General features: G+C 40.7%; 4 protein-coding genes across 5 annotated transcripts; 1 reads left to right on the plus strand and 3 right to left on the minus strand.

Moving 5' to 3' along the window:
* Positions 1 to 791: 791 nt before the first annotated feature.
* Positions 792 to 4,919, minus strand: gas8 (growth arrest-specific 8). The gene is made up of 11 exons (XM_061067640.1): positions 4,776 to 4,919; positions 4,513 to 4,608; positions 3,594 to 3,791; positions 2,672 to 2,872; positions 2,500 to 2,554; positions 2,150 to 2,352; positions 1,722 to 1,868; positions 1,526 to 1,606; positions 1,178 to 1,387; positions 1,025 to 1,090; positions 792 to 938 (listed from the first exon to the last, which is right to left on the minus strand). Exons 1-11 carry the CDS (start codon positions 4,917 to 4,919, stop codon positions 792 to 794), a joined length of 1,548 nt encoding a protein of 515 aa, XP_060923623.1.
* A 988-nt stretch (positions 4,920 to 5,907) lies between these two features.
* On the minus strand, positions 5,908 to 9,551 carry LOC132998141 (transcription factor E2F4-like). Its single transcript, XM_061067641.1, has 9 exons — positions 9,438 to 9,551; positions 8,370 to 8,479; positions 8,117 to 8,272; positions 7,794 to 7,837; positions 7,257 to 7,330; positions 6,885 to 7,158; positions 6,279 to 6,326; positions 6,117 to 6,161; positions 5,908 to 6,023 (listed from the first exon to the last, which is right to left on the minus strand). The coding sequence occupies exons 1-9, from the start codon at positions 9,549 to 9,551 to the stop codon at positions 5,908 to 5,910; spliced, it is 981 nt and encodes a 326-aa protein (XP_060923624.1).
* A 2,735-nt stretch (positions 9,552 to 12,286) lies between these two features.
* On the plus strand, positions 12,287 to 18,446 carry si:ch211-122f10.4 (cathepsin A-like). The gene is made up of 11 exons (XM_061067868.1): positions 12,287 to 12,588; positions 13,189 to 13,300; positions 13,391 to 13,528; positions 13,623 to 13,781; positions 13,944 to 14,035; positions 15,305 to 15,389; positions 15,479 to 15,631; positions 15,708 to 15,853; positions 16,836 to 16,998; positions 17,092 to 17,181; positions 17,271 to 18,446. The coding sequence occupies exons 1-11, from the start codon at positions 12,419 to 12,421 to the stop codon at positions 17,352 to 17,354; spliced, it is 1,392 nt and encodes a 463-aa protein (XP_060923851.1). The 5' UTR covers positions 12,287 to 12,418; the 3' UTR covers positions 17,355 to 18,446.
* A 22-nt stretch (positions 18,447 to 18,468) lies between these two features.
* On the minus strand, positions 18,469 to 27,622 carry slc38a7 (solute carrier family 38 member 7). 2 transcript variants are annotated; one of them, XM_061067870.1, is made up of 13 exons: positions 27,512 to 27,622; positions 27,069 to 27,131; positions 25,539 to 25,965; positions 24,777 to 24,830; positions 23,569 to 23,713; positions 22,661 to 22,799; positions 22,476 to 22,574; positions 22,332 to 22,389; positions 22,103 to 22,217; positions 21,844 to 21,991; positions 20,916 to 21,115; positions 20,775 to 20,826; positions 18,469 to 20,406 (listed from the first exon to the last, which is right to left on the minus strand). In XM_061067870.1, exons 3-13 carry the CDS (start codon positions 25,791 to 25,793, stop codon positions 20,304 to 20,306), a joined length of 1,368 nt encoding a protein of 455 aa, XP_060923853.1. In that variant the 5' UTR covers positions 25,794 to 25,965; positions 27,069 to 27,131; positions 27,512 to 27,622; the 3' UTR covers positions 18,469 to 20,303. The 2 variants fall into 2 exon arrangements, with proteins under 2 accessions (XP_060923853.1, XP_060923852.1); XM_061067869.1 differs by having other exon boundaries at positions 27,504 to 27,622.
* Positions 27,623 to 27,767: the final 145 nt, after the last annotated feature.

Here is a 27,767-nt window from a genome sequence, read left to right on the forward strand (position 1 = left end):
AAATCTAGTATTGTTACTAGATACTATACTTCAAGGCTCAGAAGTAAGCAGAGCTCCCCGACTGGAGTTAGGGTAAAGTTGGGGTCAAGTTGAGTGTCAACAGACTCAACTTCACTTGCCCCCAGGATCTACTCCCAATCAACCAATATACTGACAATCAACATGACAATCTGATTACATTACATTTCATTTAGCTTAGGCTTTTATCCAAAGCAACTTACAATAAGTTCATTCAACCATGAGGGTACAAAACCCAGATCAACAAGAATCAAAAAAGTAAAATTTTCTTCAAAGAAACCAAGCTACATAAAGTTTGGATTAAGTCTTGGAGACTGGCAGAGCATCCGGGGGTGGTTCACTCAGCCACTTGGAGAGCACGCAAACTTGCTGCTCCCCCATTCAACTCCCTCTTTGTACAAAACTTCTTCCCCCTCCATGCATCACTGGATTAATGAGCAGCTCGGGCCCAGGTCTCTAGGTCTCAGAACGTCCATAAATCAATTTCTCGTTATGAAGTGACTGTTGTTTAACATTCCTTTTTAGAAAGTCAAACAGCTGAGGTAAAAGTAGGGATGTCCTGGTCACATTTTCATGCTTCTAAGCCTGTTTTTTTAAATAATTTGTTATAGTTTGAAACAACAAAATGTTGCTTAATAAAGCTACAATAACCTTTTGTTGAAAAATGTATATACGTTTTTTTCAATTTGAGCAGCTTTCCTTTAAGAAAATAGTCCCTGCATGATGCATCGGAGCTTTGCTGATGGTGATTTTTATCTAAAATGTCTGTTTTCTCACTTTTGGGCAAAGCCAAGATCTAAGACCCGTCCTGGAATTTTTCCAGCACGACTGCTCTCAAAGGGCTCAGCACGAAGCTCCTCCACTGGGACACCAAGAGCCCTTAGCTTGGCCTTGTAGTAGAGCAGCAAATCCTCACGCGCCTGTCAGGACCAAGAGTAGGAACTTCAGTACAAAACATGTTTAAATATCATCATTGTTTAAACAAATATGTAAATGATCCACTAACCTTGGAAATCTGATGTTTCTTATACTGTAAGGTCTTGATGGTATTATTGTCGGAGTCAAGGTTTTCCTACAAGTGAAAAATAGATAATGTTAAAATACAACATCTTTCTCTCACGTACAAACAGCATAAAATACATTTCAGATAAACAGTTACCTGAATGTTGTTTATGAGCTCACGAAGGCCTGTTTGGTCCATGTTAGAGGAAGTGAGCACAGAGTGGAGCTGAGCGTTTGTCTTCTCCAGACTGTCTGTGAGAGCTTTCAGCTTCGTCTCCAGCTGCATGTTCTTCAGATCGGCTTTATGCTGCGCCTTCTGAATAGACTGAGAGTGCGTCTTGTACAGCTCGTCCCTCTCAAGCTGAAGCTGTGCGACATGCACATACACACAAGACACACAGATGCAAAAATAGTCACTTAGACATCTGGCTTACTTCCAAGGTGCAGACAAATGAAGCTAACATTTGAGTAACATGACACCGTGCAACTCAATCTTATCTTTTACCTTGTCGAATGTCTCTTGCAGCGTCTCGTAATCCTGTTTCAGATTATTCATCTTCTTTTCTATGATCTTTTCTTTGGTGTCCTCCTGTCATAAATAGAGTATCTTATGTTAATGTTCAGTATGCGACTAAAACTGAGCAAATAAGCAGGTAGCAGCCAATATAAGAGTACAAGTCAGAATTGTAACTCAATAGAACCTTTTTCATTGAGCTGTGCTTCATTTTTTTCTTCTTTTCAGCGATTTCCTCTTCAGCTTTCGAGAGATGCTCAGCAAGACGTTTGTTATCCCGCAAAACAAGGATCAGGTCCTTTTCCTCCTGCTTCTGTTTCGTCTTCATTTCTTTCATTTGTGTCTAAAAAAAAAAGTCAAACAAAAGATGAAGAAAAGCATGACTGGATCAAAACTATGTTGCGACAATTAAGAGAAATCCAAAAGATATAATAATAGATGTCAAAATGATGAGCAGTCAAGACTTCAGGAAAGTTTAGCACTTTTAGACAAAACAATTGATAATCAATAATCAACTGAATCATCAGTGACGGAATTACTCATCAGTTGCAGGCCCAAATGAAACATCAGATATTTCTTTGTTTTTATTCTGAGAGGCTTAGTGTGAACACGTACCTTGAATGAATCACTCCCCTCCAGAGCCTGTTGTAAGTCTTTAACCAGCTCACTAGCTTCCCTGAGAGCTTTGTTGTGGTCGGATACGAGAACATCGATGTGGCTGTTCCACTGATGTTCTTTCTCACTGATCCCACTTCTCCTCATGTTGCCCAGCTCTTGTAGCAGAAACGTCGTCTTTCCCTCATACACAGTTTCAGTTTCTACTCAAAAAGCCACAAAACACGATGGCTCCCATTTAGTTCTTGACAACTCACACACAAACAACCTAACAAAATTCTGGCGTGGATCAGGAAATTTAGTTTTTTTTCTCAGTTTCTGTAACATTTCAAAAATCGACTCTAGTTTACCTCTGAGTTGCTTCTCCAATTTGTCCTTAACTTCAGTCATTTCTTCGGCATGTTTCTGTCGAGACAACAATCACACTGGTATTAGAAGGAAATACATTGAAGCAAAAGTAAAAAACTGAATCCACTCATGTTAAAGTTGAGAAACCATTCAGACTTGGTGTTTAATACAAACCAGTTCAAGCTCCTTGACAAGGTTTTCATCGTTAATCTCCTCCATCTCGACCTTGATGGCCTTCATTCTCTTAAGAAGCTCAAACTCTAATGTGTCTTGCTCCTTCTGCCGCATTTCAGTCGAGACTAAAGCATTTGCTCTCAACTCAGAGATCGTGTTCTGGTGTTCACAAAGGAGGTGCTTCATCTTCTGGTTAAACACCTAGTGGAGAGAACAACAAAGTCAAATATGAAATGTATTCTCTTTTGACCTGTCACTAGTTGCTGCTGTAAGGCTGTGCCGTCGCAGAGCTTTTAGATCCCACGCAACCCCATTCTGTAGCCCTGTTATAACACAGCTTTTAAGCTTCCTTTAAATCCTACTCTCACACAAGCAAAGATCAGATATTGAGCAGCTTTGATTTGACATTTCCCCAGTGAGGAGCTCATGAAAGGATCAGTATATCTCCGTAATCCTTGCTTTTCATGAAAATAACAACAAATCTGCCTCTTTACTATGGACGACAATATGTTATTGTCTATAAAGCATTAACACAGAAAGAGTTGGCGAGAGTGCTGTTTGATCCTCATTTTGTTTGTGATCTTTGAACTAATCCGACAGAAGAAAAAAAATGGCTTCTTGTCTGCTGAGGATATTCAGTCTATCGGTATTTGTTCGGTATTTCACACGTTGCCGGTGATGGATTTGTGAATTTGGGGTTCAATGTGTTGCCCAAAGGCATTTCGCCATGTAAATGTATCTGAACGTTACTAAAGAAAGTACATGAAGGATTGTGGGATAATAAAGATTGTACTGACTAAATTGTCCAAGATTGTATCGTTTTACTGCATTTAAGGACCATTACATCTGGACCACCTTGTTCCCTGGACTGTCATATTCTGGATTAAAATACAGACTATCCTGTATCTGTCCACTCCCTTGCCTTGATCTCTACTTGGTGGCACCTCTCATCCTCTTCAGTGTCCTTCTCTAGGTTGTTCATTTCAGCCTTTATCTCCTGCAGCTCTCTCTTTGTGTTCTCCAAAAAGTTTTGAATGGTGTCCCTCTCCAGCTGAAAGTAGTTCCGCTCCTCCCTCTCTCGATCCAGCTCCTCTCGAAGGCCCATAATGTGCTCTTCCATCTGAAATAGACGGAAATATATTTTTGGTAGATGATCCAGACAATTTCTAGTCGCTTTTAGTAACTATAACAACCAATGTCAATAAAACATGAGTTTAAATTCTTAACAGAGCTCTATGATCACCTGTTGCTCTCCTGCAAAAAAAAAATCAAGCCGCACAGGTTTTTGTGCCTTTCAGGGACTTATATCCTCTACTCTAGGGTTAGCCATGGTTAGACCAGGCTGAATTGTGTTAGTGGAACGTCTTAAGCCTCAAATAGAAGTTTAAGCTTACTCAAGCTGGAACTTTTGATTTAACAGGAGTAGTTTAGACACTTTGATGGCAAATACATCCCAGGCCACCATACACTCCACCTATTGAAAACAATCAAAGTTAAGTCCGTGATCACAGGGGGAACTTCTCTGCCTGTGAAAACATCATAAAACTACTACAGCAGGTCTGAGAAATTAACCCTGATGTTGTCCTCAGTGTAACAACCTACTACACATCCTGCGTTTTACACTGGTCGGTTGGAGCTTGACACACATTTTCACAAGAAGAGAGATGATAGTGTAAAAATGTTCCTGTTGGTAGACAACATTGGAAACTAAAAGCCAGGATACGTTCTCTGGCTGAGTTCCCTGGCTCTGTCCCAGTGATCATGTGGATTCCCTCACAGAGCAGATCACACGGAGCACGACAGCGCCCTCTGCTGGTGTGAGAGGGGTTAGCAGCTCTGACCTGCTCCTTGGACAGCTCCTCCTTGGTGAGGCCATCGATCAGAGTGGGCGTCCGGGGCTTTGCGGGCTTTTTAGCCGACCCTTTGCTTTTGGGAGGCTGGACGGAAGTCAACATAAGAGAGGAAACAAGGTTAAAACCAAATCCGATCTATAGTAACAGCGGTATTCAGTCTAGCACTGCTGCTAGGTCGCTAGTCCAACACAACAACCGAGCGTTAGCCGCTAGGTGGCTAACCACAGTAATGGATGATTTTAATATCTCACCATCGTGTCGTGACACGGAGAGGCGGAAACAGTTTCACTTGTTTCAAGTCCACTTCTGTCTCGAGCCTGGAACTGTGCGCCGTCAATGTGTCGCCATGGAAACAGTTGTTGGGGTCTGTTGTCATAGCAACATGGATCTGGCATATCGAGGGCCGTCACTCCCAGCACGCGCTGTACGTGGGGCACCGGGCACCACAATCATGATGAACTTTATGAATGATCATCATTATTATAATTATTCATAAGGATGAATTGGTGAGGGATTGAGAAGCCAAGTTACCACAGGACCGGAAGTGGATCCTGCAGTGGCCCTCTGGCTCCCTGGTCCCTGTCCCGGAGAGAAATGCAAACTTGTGCGTCTGTAGAGCTTCCTTTATTCTGTCTTCTGCAGTTTGTAAAGTTGACAGTCTTCTTTTTTGTGTGACTTCGCTTTTTCATTTTTTGTATTTATATATTTTTTTAACAACAGAAGCAACATTGATTAATATGTCATTATTTGGTTTATTTTATTGAAGAAGATTGTACTTTCAAATACTAGTGTGTGTGTGTTTGTAGCTGTTTTGCGTGTTCTATAGTACAATATAAACTGTCTGTGCAAAGTTTTGTTCCAAAACAATCCTCACGTACAAAACGTAATTTTTTATATACCAGTCAAATAGTTTACTGCTGAAAGAGAATAAATCACACTTTGGTAAAGACAGAAATATTCACTGGATGGATGATGTTGACACTGTCTTCAGGCATTCATAGTTCCCGTAGTTCTCTTGCGCCACCATGAGGTGGGACTTTGTTATTTTTTGCTAAATGTGATGGTGATCATTAAACATTTAACCTGCCTGTAAGAACAACATCAGCATTTAGCTACTCAAAATTGTGTATTGTAATTCAAATCATCCAATCAGCTCCTGTAGTTACTGTAAAATGGTGTTCTTATAGGCGACGCTGTCAAAGAGGTATTGGTTTAACTGAGTATTGTAGATTGTGTATTTTTGTCCTGGTATTTATGTATATGAATATTCATAAGATGGACACAATATTCAACATCATTTGTTTATTAATTGTTAAATCAAGTAACCATTTAAAAACTGACTGCTCTTTACAACTCCTAGTTTTGCAGTCTTATTACAACAGTTCATGGTTGATAATTGAGTAGGTCATTCGAGAGGTCTAAGAGGTTTTCTCTTTCATCAAGACTATACAGGTTTTCACACTCAGCTGGTGGCGGCGCTCGGAAGAGTGAAGAAACAACTGAGGAGCAGAAATATACCCGTGAAAAATGGGAAAACTCTTCAAATACTGATATTCAATATATATGAAAACCAGAAAATAAAGTGGACTTACCTTCAGAGGTCATAAACTTTGTGATTATTTCTGTATTCATTACTTCTGCAAACAAATGAAGGAGGAGACACAGTTAATCATAAACTTGTTTACAGTCAAACTGACTTTCAAAATGTAATGAACATCAATAAGTCAGCGTCACTTCAACAACAAGAGCTTTACCTTTCGATGGGTCTAGTAGGTCGCTCAGTTCCTTTGATAAATTTCGCACTGGAAACAAGATTTTTTCCAAATTAATGCAATTATTCCCTTTTTAAACTGCAAAATTAACTGATTCCGTTCACAGTCTGAAACCAGAAGGGCACTCACCGAGGCGAACGCCCAATCTGCCATGTTAAAGAAGGTGAAGATTTTTTTTTAGTCTGCTCATTTATCCGGATCTGCTCTAAAAAAATGTTGTTTCCTCTTTAGGTCATGCCCCATCACTAGATAAACTGTATGGAAATCGGTTCAGTATTTTTTTATAATCCTGCTCAACAACAAACAAAAGAGCGCTGATGGAAATTACCCCCTTAAGGTAATGCTTAAAGGTATCTTCAGCTCTTCCACTCTTATTCTTTCTTTTTTTTCAAAGTAAACAGAGACAATGTGATATCACTTTGTTGATCCTGCGCCTGAAGGTCAAAGCAAAGATATTTTCTTTCCGACAGAGACTTTGGATCTGTTTGGCACAGGGTCAGGTCCAAGCTGAAACTGTGTGCTAGATTTTTCTTTCAGTGGACAATCAACAAAAACACTAACAGAAGCGCCACAAACTAAATTACTCACAAAAAGGTGACCGCATTCTTTTGAACTCAGTGTTAATAAGCGGCGATGCACGATGCTGCTGCTGCTGCGTTCCCTCTGTGGCCGCCTGTCTTGAATTAGCACTGCTTTCTGTCACATGTGAAGAGGACATTGCTAACTTGGCGTTCCGTAAAATGTCTTCTGGCGGTGGGACCGGCAGGACGACAGGAGCCGAGCCTGCAGACAGTTTGCTGAGGAGCAGGACATCAATGGGGCCGCTGATGCTTTTCAGATGGACCTGGTACTTTGCTGGACACTTGGCCTGAAAGAAGATGCACACACCAGGTCATTCCACCTGCAGTAAAGTCAGCAACAACAACAAAAGCAATGGGCCACAGTACGTTCCAGTGATGCAGGACTTACAGCTTTAGGTATGGGAACGTCTAACTTCGTGCCAGATGGTGCTCGTACTGCCAGGAGTGTGTGGCCTGAGGAGACATGAGACACAGTCAGTAAACATTTATTTTGGTCCTCATATATTTCGAGTCTAGTGAAAACCAACAGTCTGTCAGCTGCCGTAGTGACAGTGTAGAGTTTAATACATAAATGTTTGTGTAGCTGCATGACAGCCGATTCTATGCTGCAATGCGGTGTCTTTCATGGCTGGTATAAATCTAGTGAAGTCTACACAGACTTTACGGCAAGTACATAAATATCTCTGCTGTTTTACATAGTTTTTTATTATTCTTCCATCTCTCGGTTTCACAACAGAAAACCCCATCAATGCAACTCAACAGCAGCGGAGTTGGCTTTTATGTTCTGCAAAAACAAAGTGTGTTTTCCTCAAAGCTTTCCTCTATGAAAGGAAGATGTTTCCATTTGGATGATTTTTAACTATCAATGATACGGCAGCTGACAAAACCATTGAGAAAGTGAATGATGATATGTTACCATTGAAGCAGCTGCAGATATCTTCATGATTCACATAATTCAGGGTTTATCTGAATTAAGGTTTAATATGAAAATACTGTGAGTTCCTAGAGCTAGTTGCTATGTGACAGACTGACATATTTTGATAAAACACCCCTGCCATAAAGGTAAAACTTGCATTAAATCTGATCACATGTCTATTCAACATCTTATTTACACTTACAAATACCCACATTTCTCCAATCTCTGCTAGACGTTTTTGTAAATAGAGGTAGATTTAAAAACATAGAATAACGATGTTGAAAATCAATGCATTCTAGAGTAAATGGGCATGAAAAGGATATTTGCAGCAGTCTTCTGTCGTATTTCTGATGCTCTGTGTGACCCACATTGTCTGCAGGTCCAACATGAACTCCATCTCCTCCAGGCCCCTCACCTCCAACTTTAACTTGGTCAGTCTGTGGTTCAACTGGAGAATATTCTGTCCTGGCGTCATACCCCTGGTTTAAAGAACACGTGTGTATTTTATTGTCAAATGTATTTGGCACACCATTCTTGACACACATGCATGCACACAAGGCAGGATTGAGAACTTACATCAACTTTATATAGCGGCTTGTCACCCTACTAATGAGTCCAATGCCCTCCAACACACTAATGATCTCATACAATCGCCTTTTCCGTGTGATAGCCAGGAGCCTCAGAGCCTGAAAGAATAAAACACAACTCATCCACCACAGTTTCTTCAGCCTCATCCTAAGGGAGTTTGAATTCCTCAATGCAGGCTCTTTATATAGTTATACTTTTAAGTTTATTTAAAGAGTATGTTTGGTGTACAGCTGATAAAGTGCGAGACCTCTCAACATTCTGGGGGCTAAAACCAGCTATTGTCATTATTGATCAATCGGCATCGCTGCAGGTTAAAGGGTTTTTAAAGGTAACTGTAATTCATTATTGCATTATGTGCAGTCTGAGTCCAGATAAATAGCCCTTCTTATGGGGCCAATAGTGTAGCAATAGTGTGTGTGTGTGTGTGTGTGTGTGTGTGTGTGTGTGTGTGTGTGTGTGTGTGTGTGTGTGTGTGTGTGTGTGTGTGTGTGTGTGTGTGTGTGGAGAGAGTTGTGTCTTAATCTGTATGATTGAGATTTGTGATTTGTGTTAATACTGAAAACTTTATACTGAAAAAGCAGGTAATAAAAAAGAAAGACACACTTGCTCTCGCTCTCACGCTCACCTACACACACACACTCACACACAAAGACAGACCCTCTCTCACAAACACTCACACTACTGTATATCTCTCACACATGCACACTATCTTTCTCACACTCTGTCTCTCAATCACAGAGACACACTCTCACACGCACGCAATATAAAAGTAAATTATAGACAGATAAGGGTCTCCTCATAAAATACATTATTTGTTGCATTAACTTCATACAGCAGACTATATGTATATAAAAACGTCGTTTTATCCTTTAGACAGGTCCATTGAAATCACAAACAAAAATACAGATGTTCTAAAAGCTCCAAAAATCTTGGATAAATAGTGGATCTGTTTTCCTGTTTTATACTGGGATAACTCATACTTTCAGGTTTATCCCACCCAAACACACACACACGCACACGCACACACACACACGCCGGACACACACACACACGTACCTCTTTTAGGTCCAGCAGTCCTCCCTTCGCTTCTTGCAGTAACTCGACGAACTGGATGGTGAGGTGACGGAGGCTGCTCAGTTGTCTGGAGGTTCCGGTGGCCTGGGCGGACATGGCGGACCCGTGTTCCTCCTCTGCGGGATCGTGTTGCTCCTCTGCGGGACACACAAGCAAAACAAACACAGTCGCTCTCTGTTGTTTGAATCAGCCGCGTCGGACCCGCCTCACACAACCGGAAATACTTTGTTTAGAAGTTACCTTTTTTCAGCGTTTCCGGTATGAGCTCGCTTTGCGTGTTTTGAGAGAATTTGAACACACACGGTGTAAATAAACCGCAAAGGGAATAAAAAGCATCATCGTGCTCTTCTCGTCTCAACTCTCACCACTCGTTCAGGAGGTTTATTGTGAAAAGTTGGTACTGGTAATACTGAAATTCTGTGCAGCTTTTCAGTCACAAAGTTCTAATTAATACAAATCATAATGATTTATTTATAACTGCTGTGTTTTAATATGCACTTAGATGTAAATACAGTCATAATGTCTGCGTGACTTCAGTGAGAAAGGTGAAAAAACTAAATGTGATTGTTTTTAACTGGATTGTTGTCGGAACGGCGGATTAAAGTTGCTACTGGTGCAACTAAGCTAATGCTAACACCTCCACCTCCGGACATTCTCCACCTCCCATTGTTGACTGCCGGTTTGTCTCCGGTATCCGTATGGAAATGCTTTCAAAATAAGAGTCACGTCGTTTCACTGCTCTGATGTCTCCTCTCTCACTTTTGATGGTATCATTGAAACATTTTACTTTGTGTGTTTTTCTATTACATTTCAAAACATAAACCCAGAGAATGTCTTGCTTGAGTTTAATTTCCTGACCTAAGTTCTACAGATCTCACCACCTCCATCTATCATCTATTGTGTGGATTGTGCTGTTGTGTAGCCTCCGAGTTTATTTATTTTCTAGCCCACAACTATTATTCACATTTAAATTTAAGCCTATAGTTAATCCACCAAGTGTTCATTGTAAATAAACTCCTTCGAGGTTGTTAAAAACACAAAAGTCCAAGAAAAACACAAAACGAGGACAAGACCTCAATGTTCTCAGGTTTATACTCACAGATCAATATGAAGTAAAACAGTAAAAATATTAATGAATATCATTGACACAAGTGCTTGTCACCAGGACAATGCCTGAAAAATGCCCTGTCATAAGTTGGTGATGTACTTTACATTCAGACTCACAAACAAATGAGTGAAATTAATGAAATTATTAAATGTTGCAGTGAACATGGGCTATTATTGGTCCATTGACTGGTGGTCTTGGGCGGTGCTGGCTGATGACTGCGGTTATCTGTTAGTAATCGTATGAACATCAAACCTACTTATTTCAAATCTAGAGAGCCTTGATACCCAGCAATTCTAATGTTATTGAATAAAAATGGATGTATCTGCATATCTTTGTGGCTTGTTTTAATTCGTTTTTTGGGAATCTTAATGATGGCTAAGTTCCATTTAGCTACTTGAGGGTCTGGTATTGTTCCTCTTGGCTCATTGAGGGAGCCCATATGTTGTAACATCTGTGTATTTGCTCCTGCAACAAGTTACATTATGGACTGTATGTAATTTGAGTCAGTGTTTAGTAGTTTCTTCCTTTGGCAGATAGCACTCCCGCAAATACTTGTAACAGTCAGACTATTTCTGTCTTTCAGTCTTGGTTTAGTTGTTTCACCCACTCTTCCTGCAGATCTTCACAACTCCTTAGATATTTTTACATTGTCATACACACAGTTTGCATCCAGAATTTGTTGATAATCAGTGGGATTTCATTCTCTATAGAGGGGACAACCCCAAAGCAGGATATCTGCACCGCAGATATGCATAGCAGCTGGCAGCCTGGCAAGGTTTTCTTTCTGTCAAATGTTTGCTTGGTTTTGTAGCCAAAAAGCTCAACTTTAACTTTGTGCTTTTGCAACCAAAACTACGCTTTCTGATCCATACTTATGAGTAGAATGTTGCCCTTTGTGATGAGGTTACTGGTAGAGTTTATATCTTCTATTTTCCAAATTATGTCTTTACTTCCACTTCCCCTTAATGGTAATTTCTGACATTTCAGACAGTGGAAAACTGGAAGCGAGTACTTACCTTTTTATAGCCTTTCCTGCCTCATGACACATTATGAGTCAGTTGCTCAGAGGAGCCCTTGGTTAATGATACAACACGGATTGAAGATTCAGAGAAAGCATGCTCAGCAGACAATTGCAGTAGCAATTATTGAATAGATTGATTCCCTTTCCCTTGTTGCAGAGGTTGCATTTGCTTTAGTTCACAACAGAAAACAAATATCAAAATATGTTATTTGTCCCAGAATTTCTGCAAAAAACTAAATATATTTCCTGTCTATATCAGCTGCAATAGCTTTATCATTGTAATTTCATTGAAAACTGTTTAATTCTACCTTTATAAAGCCTCTTTGTGATTGGTGTTGTTTACTCTATAAACTGTGCCGGGCTAAATGTGCTCAATCAGTGCCAGAGTTTCTGACTTTAACATTTCAAACTGAGGACAATAAATAATGTATGAATAAAACAGTCAAATATATAATAACAGTTAAATGTATCCATATAACGAAAGAACACAGTTTCTCTCTTGGCTTTTGAAACTTGTACTCATTACCACTCGAGGGGAACGATGTCCCGCCTCTTCGCACCCTCTGATTGGGTTAGGATTGAGCCATTTACAGAAAGGGAGAGCGGTGATTGGTTAGGATCAGGGGGAACTCGGTGAGTGTGTGTGTATGTAAAGCAGTGCGGACTCAGAGGCTGGTCACGTGACCCCCAGCAGCAGTCACATGACCGATCCGAGGAGCTGCGGTGCAGGACAGAGGAGGAAGTCGAATCTGTGAGTTGGAAACTGAAACCCGTCTTCTCTTGTGAACCCACCCGGACTGGTTCCTCCGTGGTCCCCCTTTGCTCGGTCCTGTGATGTCGTCCTGCGGGCTGCTGCTGTGTGTGCTCGCCGGGCTGCAGCTCGGCTCCTGGGCTCAGTACGACCCGGACGAGGTGACGCATCTGCCGGGCATGATGTTCAAGCCCAACTACCGGCAGTGGTCCGGCTACCTGCGGGTGGGACCGGGGAAGTTCTTCCATTACTGGTAAGAAACTGTGGAGGAAGCGTGGGGAAGCAGATAAGTGTGTGTTTGTCCTCACACCTACAGGTCGTCTCTCCTCGTGTCTACACACCTGGAGAGGGAGGTCGCTGCAGCACAACAGGTTCCTGCACTTTAGTAAAAGTACTTGTAAGGAACATGTCCGTGAGGCATCACAAGTTCTGCAGTGAAAGGTCCCGTCTGACTGACTGTGTAATAAATGAAAACATCCTCTTCTATGTGCCCCTGGCCCGCAGAGTCCTTTGAAACGCCCCTGAGGATGTGAACTACAGCAGTAGAGTGACCTGGGCTGTTATCCAACAGCAACACACACTAGGATTTAATTTTCTTTGACAAAAACGGTCACCTTGTAGCATCATGTCACTACGAAAAATTGTGAATTCTAGCAGAACATCTTTGGAGTGTTTCATGTTATTTTGGAAAAGCCAAATGTTTTGTTTAATGTGGTGTGAAGATGTACAGGTGTCGGTCCATTCGGTTAAAAACATAGAAATTCTCGTATGTGCCAAAGTTGGGACGCAAACTTGAGTATTAACCTGTGTGGTGCAGTTCGGCCTCTCTAACCGGGGTCCTGATCCCCTGCAGGTTCGTGACCTCTCAGCGGGACCCGCTCAAAGACCCTGTGGTGCTCTGGCTGAATGGAGGCCCAGGCTGCAGCTCGCTGGATGGACTCCTGTCAGAGAATGGACCGTTCCATGTGAGCATGCTCACCGTGTGCACACGTCTATACCTGTGCACTGAATGTAACGTCAATCTGAGTCAGCACTGTTGAATTTGAACTTTTCAGGTGAACGATAACGGGGCCACACTGTACGAGAACAAATTCAGCTGGAACAAGATCGCCAACGTGCTGTACCTGGAATCTCCAGCAGGGGTGGGCTACTCCTACTCTGATGACGGGGTATACAAAACCAATGACAACCAGGTGAGTTCTATTGAGTTTATTGTAGGAGATTTTAAAAAGCAAATAAAACTATCAGAACAAACTGGATAGGAAATTATTTCATATGTTCTCTTAGGTTGCTGCGGACAACTATGCAGCGCTGCAGGGTTTCTTTACCAAGTTCCCAAATTTCACTAAAAATGACTTCTTCATCTTTGGAGAAAGTTACGGTGGAGTCTATGCCCCGACCCTCAGCCTGCTGGTGGCTACAGGACCGGCCCACATCAATTTCAAGGTGAGTCTGTTTGTTTTGTATCACCAGCACGATCGGCTGCTCTGTCAGCACGGCTTCCACAATACAGTCTGATGATGGAAACTCTGCCCTTCAGAGGAATTAAACCAGGTTTACTCTCAGTTGGATAAATCCTTTCTCTTTGAACAATGACTTGTTTTCCAGGGCTTCGCAGTGGGAAACGGAATCAGCAGCTTTGCTCTCAATGACCAAAGTTTGATCTACTTTGGTTACTACCACGGCCTCTTTGGAGAAGAGTAAGTGGCACGTTGTAGAGGAAGCTTGTTTCCTTTTAACTACTAGGAATACTATACAAATGTTAAAGCAGTGTTTCTATGCTTGATGTTTAATTTTGGATAAAATAGTAGTGGTGGGGGAAAATCGATTCTGTTCAGTATCGCTGAACTATTATATTTTGCGCCCGCGATTATATCGATACTGTAAAACAAAGTATTGCAATATTTTTTTTTCAAATATGTAACAGCCCCTGGCTGGCAAAGCATGACAAGGAGAGTTTCAGAGTTTAAAAGATACCTAGTGTGTATGCGGAAAGGATGTTCTCCACTGCAGGAGATGTAGTAACAGCCCAGAGGAGCACTTTAACATCTGAGCATGTTGACAACTCCTTTTTCTGAACAAAAATGCCAATATTCCCCAATGAATTTAACATTTTGGTTCATGACCTTGCAGCCGACTGGACTCTTGCAGTAAACATTTGTTTATTTTTCTCAATTTGATTGAAGCTCTAGGTTACTCTTATTTATAAGATTATTCTCAGGTTTATGTTACTCTATTATGTCTGCTTGATGTTACTGTATTGTATTTAAATAATTGTAAGTTATGTGCTGGGAGCTCAGCGTTCATGTGAGAGGTCTCATTCAGAAAATAATTACAAAGGTCCTGTATCCTGAATGTTCAAGGACAAAGTTTTTGCACTACCCTTTCTTAGTTTTTGCACTTCAGTTAATGTGTAGAAGACAATGTTGTTCACAGAATTAAATGTGACATTTGAAGTGAGTTAAACAGTCTTATTTTCTTCTTTTTGTAATGCCTTTGAATAATATGGGGGACATGAATCGCAATATATCGCAGAATCGCAATATTTTGCAGAATCGCAATACTATTGAATCATGGCCCAAATATCGCAATACTATTGAATCGTCACATTTTTGCCAATTCCCACCCCTATAAAATAGCTGATCAGAACATAGATGTGAGGTATCGGAGGAAATTAAATGTGGGTCATTGTTAAGTCTAATGTAATGTATGTGGCTTTTGACAGTAAATTACATCTATATGTAAAATGGAGAGACTGGCTGTTGTATGAAGATCAGTTCTCTCTGCTATAACAGCTCGTTTTTGTTGGTTAACATTATTTGAATTTCTGAATCTGTATTTTTTTTTTTACTATACACACAAGAGGGTTTTAACAGTTGACAAATTTTAGATCGGGGTAAAATGCATCAAACTAAGCTGCAGATAAGTGGATCCAGAGAATTCTAATTTTAAAGTTATTTTCTGTGCAGTTTGTGGCGGGATCTGAACAAACACTGCTGTGAGAAGGGGACCTGTAACTTTCACAACTCCACGTTGGAACCCTGCCAGGCGCTGGTAACATGTGCACCATTTCTACTGGTATCTAACTTGGATTTTCTAGTGTCGCTCTTTTCAAATTTCGCTTCTTCCTCGTCTCCCTTCAGGTGATGGAGGCCTTCGACATCGTGTATAGCAGTGGACTGAATGAGTACGCCCTCTACTTGGACTGTGAGGGTCCCAATAGATTCCACAGAGGCTATGAGAAGACCATGAGTCATCTGTTTAAGAACTACAGGAAACCTCCACAGGGCCACAAGGTGAGTGTTTCACCCTTTCAACCCTGCTTAATGTTCTGATTGTCTTATGTTATTGTTAAACTTTGCTTCAATGTAGTTTTCAGACAGAGTGACTTCCTCTGTGTCCCTGGGTGAAGTTCCTCCCTGCATAAACAGCACAGCACAGATGAACTGGCTGAACAGGGGCGACGTGAAGAAGGCTCTACACATTCCTGATGTATTGCCACCATGGGACATCTGCAGGTATGTTGCAGTGAGATGATTATAATTTAGTCGGCTTCATATTAAGTCCCTCTCGTAGTCTGGACAAATCTTGAGTTCAGTTACAGGTAACTGATTCCTCTGGCTGTGTCCTGCTTGCATCACAACAAATTACATCAGATCTCCTCTTACCACCTTTATAAATCCAGAAACATTTGTCTAGTCATCTGATTGTAAATTTTGCCTCTGTTTGACCTGTTTTAAACTGCAATGCAGTGCTTTTCGAGACTTTTATAAATTGAGTCGATACTTGTGGCACCTGTGCCATTAAAACACTTCATTTAACGCACGTGAAACAAATTTGAAATGATAAATGTTGGTGAAAATGAGTTGATGGCAGCTAAACAATATTTCACTTTCCAATAACTGGTCAAACTACATCTTCATATACAGTCTGTGGTGTGTGTGTATAGACTGTATATGAAGGTGTACAACATGACTGCATTCCAAAAGTGAAGCCAAAGTATCTTCATCGCCACCTATTGGCCGACTGCAGTACAGGTCATAAACCCATGTAAGTGGATGGGACATGGACCAACTAACGATAACATTATAAGGTCGATGTTTTGTTTTTTTCTTTTTCTGATAAGTTTGGTTTTAATAATTTGATGCTATTAAAAACAGGGTGAAAAGTCATGATTGACAGTTGAGACTAACACATGTTTGGTTGATCAAATGTATCATGGGACTTAACTAACCCGGCTCCATCCTGAATGCTCCCAAGAAGACTCGGGCTTCAAATGTATAAGATGGCAACATTTGTATTCAGGATATTTTGGATTCATTTCAGGGTGGTGGGAGCTGAACATGCATCATCCATCTTTATAGACAGGATAAAAACCGACCATCCCAGCAGAGAATTTCACTTGCAGTCTGGACTTTGTATTAACAGACATCTGTATACGTCCTGTGTGTGCAGTCAGATTGGATGATGATGATGAAGATGATAAACACTTCATTACAGTGATGATGTTGGAGAGAATTACACCAACCAGTACCCAACAATGAAGGAGGTGTATCTGAAGCTGCTGTCTCTGGGCCTGCGGGCGCTCGTCTACAACGGAGACACTGACATGGCCTGTAACTTCCTGGGAGACCAGTGGTTTGTGGAGGACCTCGGCATTAAGGTTAAATACAAGGCATTATTCTAAAACGTGTATATTTGTGTTTAAGGCTTTTCCATCCAGAACCATAACCAGATACACTTCTTATATTCTCAGGCAACCACAAAGTACCAGCACTGGATTCATGAGGACCAGATTGCAGGATTCTACCAACAGTTTGGAAACGTAACCTTCCTCACAATCAAGGTAACCCACCAGTGTGGTGCTGAGTGTCTGCCAGTGAAGCGTGGTGATGTGGTGCCATCATTGTGAAATACTGTTGTCCTGTGTTCCAGGGTGCTGGCCACATGGTTCCCCAGTGGGCTCCAGGTCCAGCTTTTCACATGTTCCAGTCCTTCCTAACCAACGGCTCCTACTGAGACTGTATATGTTCACCTGTAGCCTGCTTCAGATAAACTGAACCCTGAGATGAGCAGTGTGAGTTCTCTGTTGTTCCAGAATAACTGATCGGAGTTAGTTCCATCAATAGATATTTACTCTGAGCCTGGTGAATGGGGATTAAAAAAAACATCATCAGTGGAGGTCTGAAATTGTGATTTCAATTGAGGTTAAATGGGGGGGGAAATAAAAGAGCAGAGCTGGAAAGGCTAATGTGTGGCAATGTACTTCTTGTCTTTAAACACACAGCAGCCTGTGTCATAGAAAAGAGTCAGTTAACACGGTTATATTGTATTTGGCCTAGTCCACGTAATAAAACTACAATATTTAGCAGATTGTAATTTCCTTAACGGTTTATAGATTGCAGGATTGAACATTTGAAACTATTTATCCATCTACTTATATTATTTTAGCATAAGATTAAAATGTAGATCAAACAGTTATATAGGTCTGACTGTAACCTCGGTCTGACAGACCCATAATTAGTGATTCAAACTGACTGTAAATCTTCACAATTGGGTAACACACATTGTCCAGAAGGGATTTAAATCTTTTCCCCCACATAAACCTCTGCAAATGAATGAGCTCTGATACCAGTTGTTTACTGAGGGAATGGCGCACATAATCAAACTGCTCCTCTAAGCCCAGCAGGGGGCAACAGAGAAACTATTTCATAAAGGTCCAGCGCAAGTTGCTGTAACTGACTAAATTATCAGTTTCTGAAACAAGTCTCATCTCGGGGTTTAAGTCGATTTCAACTAAACCTGTTTTGCACTTATCCCGTTTTTACATTATTGATCTCAGGGAAAATGATTAAGAGGGAAAATTACTTAAAGGACGCATCACTTTCATTTTTCATGCAGTTTATGAACACCTTACCATTTGTGCAGTTGATTCCTCTATCACTTTGGATGGAGATGATTTAATTGGAGCTTTGGGGATATTCACGGCTACAGTATTGATATTTTCAACAAATGTAGCTGAAGTGATTAAAGGAGATGAATGGAATGGAACCAGTCCGGGTAAAAGCTGTAACTTTTCATTTATCTTTTTATTAAATGTTTTTGAACACATGGATTGTCAGATTCATTCACATGCTTTGACTGGAATTTATTTGAGCATCATAAGTAGGTTCTTAAAATATTTTCCAAATGAATGACAAATTTGCAGAGTCATAGTTCTGTGTGAGATGACAGGGACACATGATTTGATTCATACAAAAGCATCAGTAAAAGTTGAACATTTTACCAGCCTGAAAATTGACAAATTGGAAATTTGTAAAACAGTAAAAATCTCAAATGGTTTAAAACCTTTAAAGAAATTTAAATAAAATTGACGCTATGAACATTGTCGGGTCCCACACAGCATTAATGTTTAAACTGCAGCTTCTTTCCCCTCTATAAATAAACTGAATTAATATATTTTACAATATGTACTTATCAACCAGGACCTTAACAAAATTAAAAAATAATCCCTTTTACCATTTGTCCCTCATATCTAAAAAAAAGTAGAACACCTTATTGCTGAGTCAACTGAAACCTGGTCAAAACAAGGCTGCCAGTCTCGCATTATGGATCAAACAGAATTCCTGAAGTTAAAGGAATAAATGTAAAACCAGGATTAAAGTCAGTTTAGCTTTGATTGTTCAGTTTAAATATACTTAAAATTAATTTGCAATTTGATTGAACATGTCATTTCATGAAATAATGTACATCTTAACAGATCACATTGTTAGTGTTGAATAGACAAGGAGCATCAAACAACATAAACTTCACACTTTGGTTTTAGCCAAAAAACAAACATCATTCTTGACCTTGAATCACATTCTTGAGCGATGTTAATCAAACCTCCTGCTCAACATTCAACTAAGTGTCTTCTCCTGAACTGTGTCAGTTGCAGCGTGTACAAGTGCCAACTCAAACCGTCGGTTACGGAGTCATTTCAAAACCCTGCTCTGTCAGGAACCTGCACCCTGAAGAGACTTGAGATTCCACATCCTGACGGCAGATGTGCTGCTTGTCTTGCGCAACCTGCAGATCTGTGCAAAATGAATGGCCCGTGTGGTTTTCAGTCCCATGTGGTTTTGACACTTCGCTGTTTCACACATATTAACCAACCTGTTTTTGAGGCCTGTAGGGCTTCATGATCACAGCTTTGTACAAACTTAAACATGATTTTACCTCAAAGCCAATTATAAAATCAACATCTCATCTTTATGAAACCAGGAATGACTCCCTGCATCTATTCTAAAGTGTAATACAATTAGTTAATGTATTATAAAAACCTGAAAACTGGAAGTAAACAAATCAATCAGCCCTGCAGTTAACAACACTCATTAACCATGTTGTGTCCTAGTGTGTGCAAACCCATCACTGGGTTCGATTTGTCATTGGAAAGAGAAACATCTTGAGAAGTGGGTCAATTATCAGCAGAGACAAAGTGTAGACGTGGGAAACAGCGTCTGTCAATTCTCAATGATAAGAAAGATACGATTTAGAGTCACAGTACAAAAACAATGTGTTACCTAAAAAAAAAAAAAAGATCTATACAAATTCTTCCAGCTCTTGTAAACAGGAATGTGTCGGCCATGCAGAGGCTCCATAGCCAAATGAAGCCTGTGGAATGACTACGCCATTTCACCACCGCAACTTAAAAGCACCATAAAAAGAATAAAACATGCAATTTAAATAAAAGAGAAATTAAAAAGGCAAAGTGTCTGAAGCCACTTGGGCATTTTATGATGTTCGACTGCTCCCTGACTGAGCGCAGGACTCTGTGTGGCGCAGGGATGTCACATGCCGCAGTGGTATTGATGATTTAGTTGAAATAAGTGTCATAAAGATGCTTCTCCGTCTTATCCAGTTGGTCATAATAGCAGAGCAGGACTAATAATTCCCCTCCTTCAATGACGAAGACGATGAACACTCCTCTTAGCTGAGGACGTCTTGATAGATGGAGTTGGTTGTGGTGAGGCCAAAGATGAAGGTGCCAATTATAACCATGACAACACCAAAGATAACTAATCCATGCCAGCTGTAAAACAGAACGAGGTCATTAGTGTCTGAGAAACTGAATTCAACATGTTTATTTCCAACACTGAAACAGATGGACAAAGTTAAAGACACCCCAAATAAATATATTTAAAGCTTTGATAAACCCACTATGAAAATATAAAGTCATAGCAAATAGCTCTCTCCAGGTTGTGGGTGAGTTGCTGCCCCACATAAAAGAGTTCAAGTATGTCAGGGTCTTTTTACTACAAACAGATGCTTGACTGTGATTCAAATCCCTGCTGATTCTTTGTTTGATACACGAGTGCGAAAAAACTACAGCTACACACATCCTCACTACTCATGTGTAGCTACATGAATGAATTTATACATGAATAAGCAGCATCTCACCTGGCAGTGCGCCTGTCTGTCTCTGATAGTTTGGCTTGCATCAAACACAAACCTGCCAAGAACAAGAGACGTTGCATAAAGACATTGGCATTTGAATGCAGAAACGAGAAACAGCAGCTAACTCATTAAGGGCAGTTTTACCTGGAAAGACAAAGATAAAACAGGCTGCCAGTCCTCCAATCAGAGAGATCACCCGACCAATATCTGGGATGAAGAGGGCGAGGACGAGGGTGATGACGAACCACACCAGGGTCTGCAGGATCCTCCTCTTCTGCTCGCGCCGCACGCACACTTCCACCTGCTCGCCTTGGTAACGCAGCCAGAGCCCTTCGATCACGGCCCTGCAGCCACAAGATCACACAAGAGAGCAGGTTTCATAAAGAACATTGATGAATCAGAAAACTTCTCTGTATCACTGAAGAGGAATGCAACAAATTGTTTTAAATCAACAATACAGTTTCTGAAAACTTAACTGAAGATATTGACTCAACACCAGAGCTTCTCTTCTCCCCACTTTTTAAATGATAAAACTTTAGATCCTCCTGAATGTAACTATATCATCTTTGTGAGGTAACAAGATGCTGTAAAACCATTTGATTTAATGTAGATCATAAGACACATCTAGTAGATTCTCTATACATGTATTAGGTGCAATATCTTCACTGAAAATGATTCTGTGGTTCAGAGCATCACTATAGTGATCAATCATCATGGCAGATTCAGTAGATGATATTAGCCGAGCTCAGATATACGAGTATCTGTGTTTATGTTGACATTAAGTTAATGTTACAGTGTGGGAGGCTTATCCCAAACATTTGGTTCATGTTCAACTAATGAGATTTTTACTACTCTACTCAGCTTTTATGAATTAAAATTGTTTTGTGTTTTCTGAAACAGTTTTGAGAGCAGGGCAGATTTTTATTCCACATGAAAACAGAGAATCATATTAATTCAGAAAAACAGGGCAGCGAATGCAATATTTGCTTTCTTACAGTTGATACATCAGTCAGGGAAGAGCTCCCCCGACCAACTGCTGCTTATAGCAGCTGTAGTTTGTACTGTATCTTACCTGCCACAGAAGTGTAGAATGGGGTAGGATGTGACGACACAGATAACAATAAAAGCTCTTGCAATGGCCACAGCAATATCATCAGGAGGATACGACATCAACACATCCTGACTGACGTTGGATCCAAACGTCAGGAAGCCACAGACACCTGATCAAACCCAAAGAGACAACTTCAGTATTTCCAGCAGTAAAGTGACATTTAAACAATGAACCTTAATAATAATAAGTAAACACATTAACCAGTCAACCGACACAGTACCTGTTCCTATGTAAACAAAGAGGCAGATTATCATGCTGAGTGTGACCACAAGACCCCAAGGTCTGAGATCCTTCTTGCTCATGCTGTTGAACACCGGCACACAGCTGACATGGCACTGCAGAGAGAGATCAGCAGGAAGAGCATTAATCAAAAATAATCCATCAAAATCATAATCCAATATTAAAAAAGGTGTAATTATATGATCTCAGATTAAACCAAATGAGATTACCTGGAAACCAAAGCATATGGTGGGCATTGCATTGAACACCGCTGTCCAGGAGGCAGCGCTGTAACAAACAAGGATTTAGCAAATGAAACAAGGTTCGTGTGTGAAAGAGTCGACAGACAAAGATCAAGTGAGTGTCTGACTAACCTGGTGGGAATATATCCCGGAGTCACCTCTTTATCTGGCCAGATATACTTTATAATGACCACAACGGTAACGTACCATGTTCCCATCACACTCAGTGCACTGCAAAGAAGAACAATCTGATAAAACCTAAAAATAGTCAAGAAAACATGAACTGATTTTAAACCTCAGTGACAAAAAGAGTGTACCTGGCGTATTTCTGAAATCCAATCTCTTTGGGAATGGAGAGAGGAAGAATAACCAAGACTGCAGTGACAACAATGGTAAATTTGCGGTCAGTGTACCAGAAGCCACCATTGACTGCGTCATGAGCCACAACTGCTATCACTGCAAAACAGAAACAGGAATTTACAAAAACCTTTGAGAAGGACAGACTGACATGACTTTGTGTTTGAGAGTCAGAAGGGGTAGACTGACAATTCCCCTTTAGAACACATTTTCTCCTGTTTTTGTTTATAAGGAAGTTAAGTTATTGTAAATCACATTTTTGGATATGTGGATTTTATTTATCGATATATTGATTATATTCTTTTGGACTTTGTCGACATACAAAGGACTGCTTTGGATTTATTTATATTTATATTTAGCATTTTGTGACATTGGTTGATACTTAAGAATTCTTCCCTGTGAGTGACTATGAAGAGGGAGGCTGTGCGCCGGAGAAAAGTTAAAAAAAAGCACCACAGTTGGAATTAACAGTAAACTGCTGTATACGCTGCAGATATTTGCTTAATTGAAGTCACAGCAACTTCATTCATTCATGTCAAAAGACAGACAGAAAGAGGTGGAAGGTCACCGTCTATTTGCAGAAACATCCTGGAGAAGGGTTTCTCCACTGTCAGCATCTCAGTGCAAGGAAATGCAAGAGTGGATCACATGAGCGACACATTTACTGAGCGAAAACGCTGAGTGGTGTTGTTTTTGATGCTCTTTGCTCTCTTCAATGATGCCACTGCCTTTTGTAAAAAGCTAATTAACACTACTACTACCAGACGTCTCCCTTTGCTTAATAAATGTGGGGCAAATGTGAAAGGTGAAAGAACAATCAGCACTAAATAAAGCCGAAGGGGGCTGGCAGGTGAATGGCGATACTTACAGCGATCCAGCTGGTCACCTATGACAATAAAGAAAGCGATGCAAGTGCCGAAGGTGTAGACAGCGATGGCCACCTCACAAAGGACTCCTGTGAATTTCCCACACGTGGCTCGAACAACCTCCTGATAGGTGCCTTCATTACTGACCTGGAGAAACCACACAGGTGATAAGTGGTCGTGGATTCAACAGTAAGTAATACACCATAGTCTTTATAAATTAACCTCCACTATCACTGACGGTTCTTAAAGTCTCCAAATGCTGACCAAATCAAATCAAACTTTATTGTCACATGCACCAATGACAGCGTCATTGGAGTCATTGGAGATATCACTTTCAAGAGGCCAAAGACATAAAAGCCCCATGACATTTCTTCAAGCTGAAGCTTAAGATATCACGTTTAACCTGAAAACACTGGCCGTCGTCAGCATGGAGGCATCAAAACATACATGTCTATATATATACTCAATAAAACCCTAATGGTAGGTTTCAAAAACAGATTCCGGAACAGCCCTCCTACCCTCCACTTTCCCATTTAGTCAATCAGGTTCTCACAGTTGCTTCATTCTCTCTTTCTTCGCCGTCAGTTGTAAAAAGAAAAAACCTGCTGATAAAGCTCATGTGATTTCATTTAAAGCAGCTGAAACACAGCACGAGTGTAGTTAGAAGGAGCAGGTGTCATATGTTTCTGGTTATAAGAAAGGACACAATGTAGTTTAGATTTGCAGCAGGGGCCTCAATGACATGCTTATGGAGAAAGTATTGGTTCAGTTTGATAACTGCAATCAGCCAATTCATACTCATGAAGTCAACCGTTTTCATGGTACTGCTCAAGACAAGTTCATCCTATGGCTGAATATGACACATTTGTTTAAATTTAAAAAACAAATTTCTCCAGATGTTTCTAGGTCCGAACAAATATCCTCTTTAAAGTCAGAGTCCTTCAAAGTGTAAAATGTGCTGACTCAATCCAAGGTTTTAAAATCTAAGCATAAGTCTGAGCCAATCAGGAAGTGAAAGTCTGAACATTTGTGCAACGCTGTACTTTTTAAAGAACAACCAGACAATAAAAAAATGTCCCAAGAAAACTGCTCTGATAATTCTAGCACTTATGAAGAATAAATAAAGACATCAGAGAATGTAGATGTTGGAGGAAAGAAAAAGAGAAACAGGCTGAAACATGAGATAAAGAATGTTCAGGAAGTCACAGACCTGGGAACAGTAGCCGAGAATCACCAGTCCAGTAATAATGAAGATCAGCATAAACTGAAACAGGAAGCATCATGTTATAGATCCCATTTCAAAGCAGACTAACGTGTAAATACTGTGTCTGTCTGGGCTGAAGCCAGCTTTAGTGCAAGTTTTTTACAATCAGGCGGAAACTTAAGTAATTCGTCAGGTTTCCACTGGTTTGAAGTAGTAGAAATGTACATCAGCCTGATAAATGTTGGTGGGTTAATGTTTCGCAGTCTAAAACGAAGAAGGAGTATTTTTCTGCAAAGCTTCGATTGGACCTTATTGCCCAGAGTAGTTTCCTTCTCTCTGTTGAACTGAAGAACTTTTGGCTCCTGGGCCGACCTTATTTTAAGACACTGCTTCAAGTTACTTGTGAAATATCTTTCAAGGAAAAATATAATCAGATGAATGAATAATTATTTCTTTGGGATGACAACCAAATTTGGGATATTAAAACTAGGGGTGGGAAATTAAACAGTATCAAAAACAAATCACAATAATTTTCATCAAGAGTTCAAAATTGATACAATGCTTATGCATTGTATAAACGGGCTGAAAAAGTTGCACCTCAGTTTGTAAAATGTTGAACTGTTTTCAAAGATGTTGTCATTCTCTGTTTATAGAGTTTTAAAACCTAAAGGAAGTAATAACGACATTTATGGTGATAATGAGCGGAAAACACGTGCTTCATTCCACAGGAGTCGTGCACAGGAGTCATTTCCACTGCGATGTCCTCACCATTTGAAGAGTCACTCCTGCAGTCACTCCTCCAGCCATATTGAAAGCTGCGGGGAAGTTGAGCAGACCCGCCCCCAGCGCCGCATTCACCACGATGAAGACCGCTCCCAGAGACGAGACCCCCCCACTCCTCCTCCTGTCCGTCTCAAGGTGCTGCACGGATTCCACGCTGGGGCTCTGCAGGAGCCACGCCCTTTCTCCAGAGTCGCTGTTCCCAACGCCCCCCCAGTCCTCCACGTCAGCGTTGATCGCCATGACTTGATGGGCTGCGGCTCGGCGTGGGAGACCTCACCAAAACCTGAAGATCAGTTTTCAACTGTCTGAATCCACAGGGAAGTGAAGTGCCACTTTAGATCCACAGCTTTCAGGAGCAGCGGATGTTTCTCAGTTATCACCAGTGTGATGGAGGAGCCACTCAGGGCTCGACCTGTACAGAAACATAGTTTGTATATTTGAGACACATGCACTGGAAAATGACAACTGAACACAGTGTTATCTTATCAAGAAACTATGTAAATGACTGTAAATGAGCAGTTGGATTTCATGTGTAAATACCAAAAAAGCAGATTCACAGTAATGTTTTCCAGTAATGTTTTCCAGAAAGAGATGCTCAGTCACAGGATGACACCTTTTTTTAATTGAAACTATGGTTTCTTGATAATTAAATTATTTGAAATTTGTTCATATCCAGTCATTTTTTTTAACATGTTGAAGTCCAATAACCTTGTCTAATGTGTAACAGTCGGTTAACCCACATGTGAACATATAACTGCCAGGCTAGCAGGTTTTGATCATCTGTGGCTCTTAAGAGCAAAGTTTGGATTAGCCAGTAGAGTTATTTATAACACCACGATGCATCTCAAGCATGAAAACTAAAAACACAGTGACACTATCTTGTAGCTTATCATTTCTAAACTGGCTTCCCATCAATGTCGGATATTATTTGACGATACTTGATTCCACATGTGGAGCACTGCAAGGTCAGGCTCCTGCTTACATCACCGACATGCTCCATACACACAGCAACCCCAAGTAGGTAATCTAACAGGTCCTCTGACCAGGGCTAACTGGTGGTCTCACGAACCAGATTAAAAATTAAGCGGGTAGTTCTTACAAAGTTGTGGCCCTCACTTTATGGAAAACTCATCCTATAGATTTACACTCTGCACTCTCTGCTAAAAACTTTAAAAAGTTGAAATCCACGATATATAGATATATATATATATATATCCACTGAATATATATTTTCTCACATGTGGATTGTAGAGTTTGAATCCATGTGTTTTAATTGCCTCCCTGTCACATGCATTCATTGCAAATATTTATCAGGTATTTCTACTTTCTGGTGTTTTTGTGACTATGGCCACTGTATTAAATACAACATGAATTACTCTGCTAGATGTTACTTCCTGGTTAAGCCCACAGTCGTGTTTGCTCGTAGTGGGACCTGTTGGAATAATCTCTCTTGATTTGGCTCTATACAAATGAAACTGAATTGAGTTCATTTTTGAGTCATTTTTATGAGCGTACCTTTATCCTTGCAAATCCATGATGCCTGACTCTCATACAGCCTGAACGGTGCACACCAGGGATCTGTAACAGAGACACATACATTCATTTACTCTTCCTGAGACCGAGAGACATCTTTGTTACACATGCATCAACATAGAAGCGTTTCAATCTAGCAGGATAGCCAATAGATATATGAATACTCATTAAGATAGATAGCCAATAGAGATTAATACTCATATAGATAGATGTGTCTCCTGAAATGTGAGGAGTGTGACCTGTGTATGCTGATGTGACCTCGACCATCAGCTGCTGACATCAACACACCGGCTTTCAGTGAGACTCCACGTTTTACTTCTCATTAACGTGACAATAACTTGTGTTGTCCTCTGCTCACCTGCAGTAGCAAACACCACGCACCTTCACGGACACACAACACAGCACAACACAACACACCTCTCTACCTCGGTTACTTCCGCTGCGTCCTCGTCGCCGCTCGGGGGGAGAAAGTGTAGAAAACGAAGCAGCAGCTTTAGTGTTTTCATACATAGAATGACTGAGCAGCTCTGAATCACAGCAGCTGGGTGAAAACAGCAGAGACACGTGACTCTCCGTCATGTGACCAAGCAGCTGGGCGTGTCCGTGGCCGAGTGGAACTGTGGGTAGCGTAGTTCTCTGTGTTTAGAGGGGCCTCCTCCACCTGTTTCAAAATACTGCATT

This window comes from Limanda limanda, chromosome 3, assembly GCF_963576545.1.
Source record: "Limanda limanda chromosome 3, fLimLim1.1, whole genome shotgun sequence".
NCBI classification, from domain to species: domain Eukaryota; kingdom Metazoa; phylum Chordata; class Actinopteri; order Pleuronectiformes; family Pleuronectidae; genus Limanda; species Limanda limanda.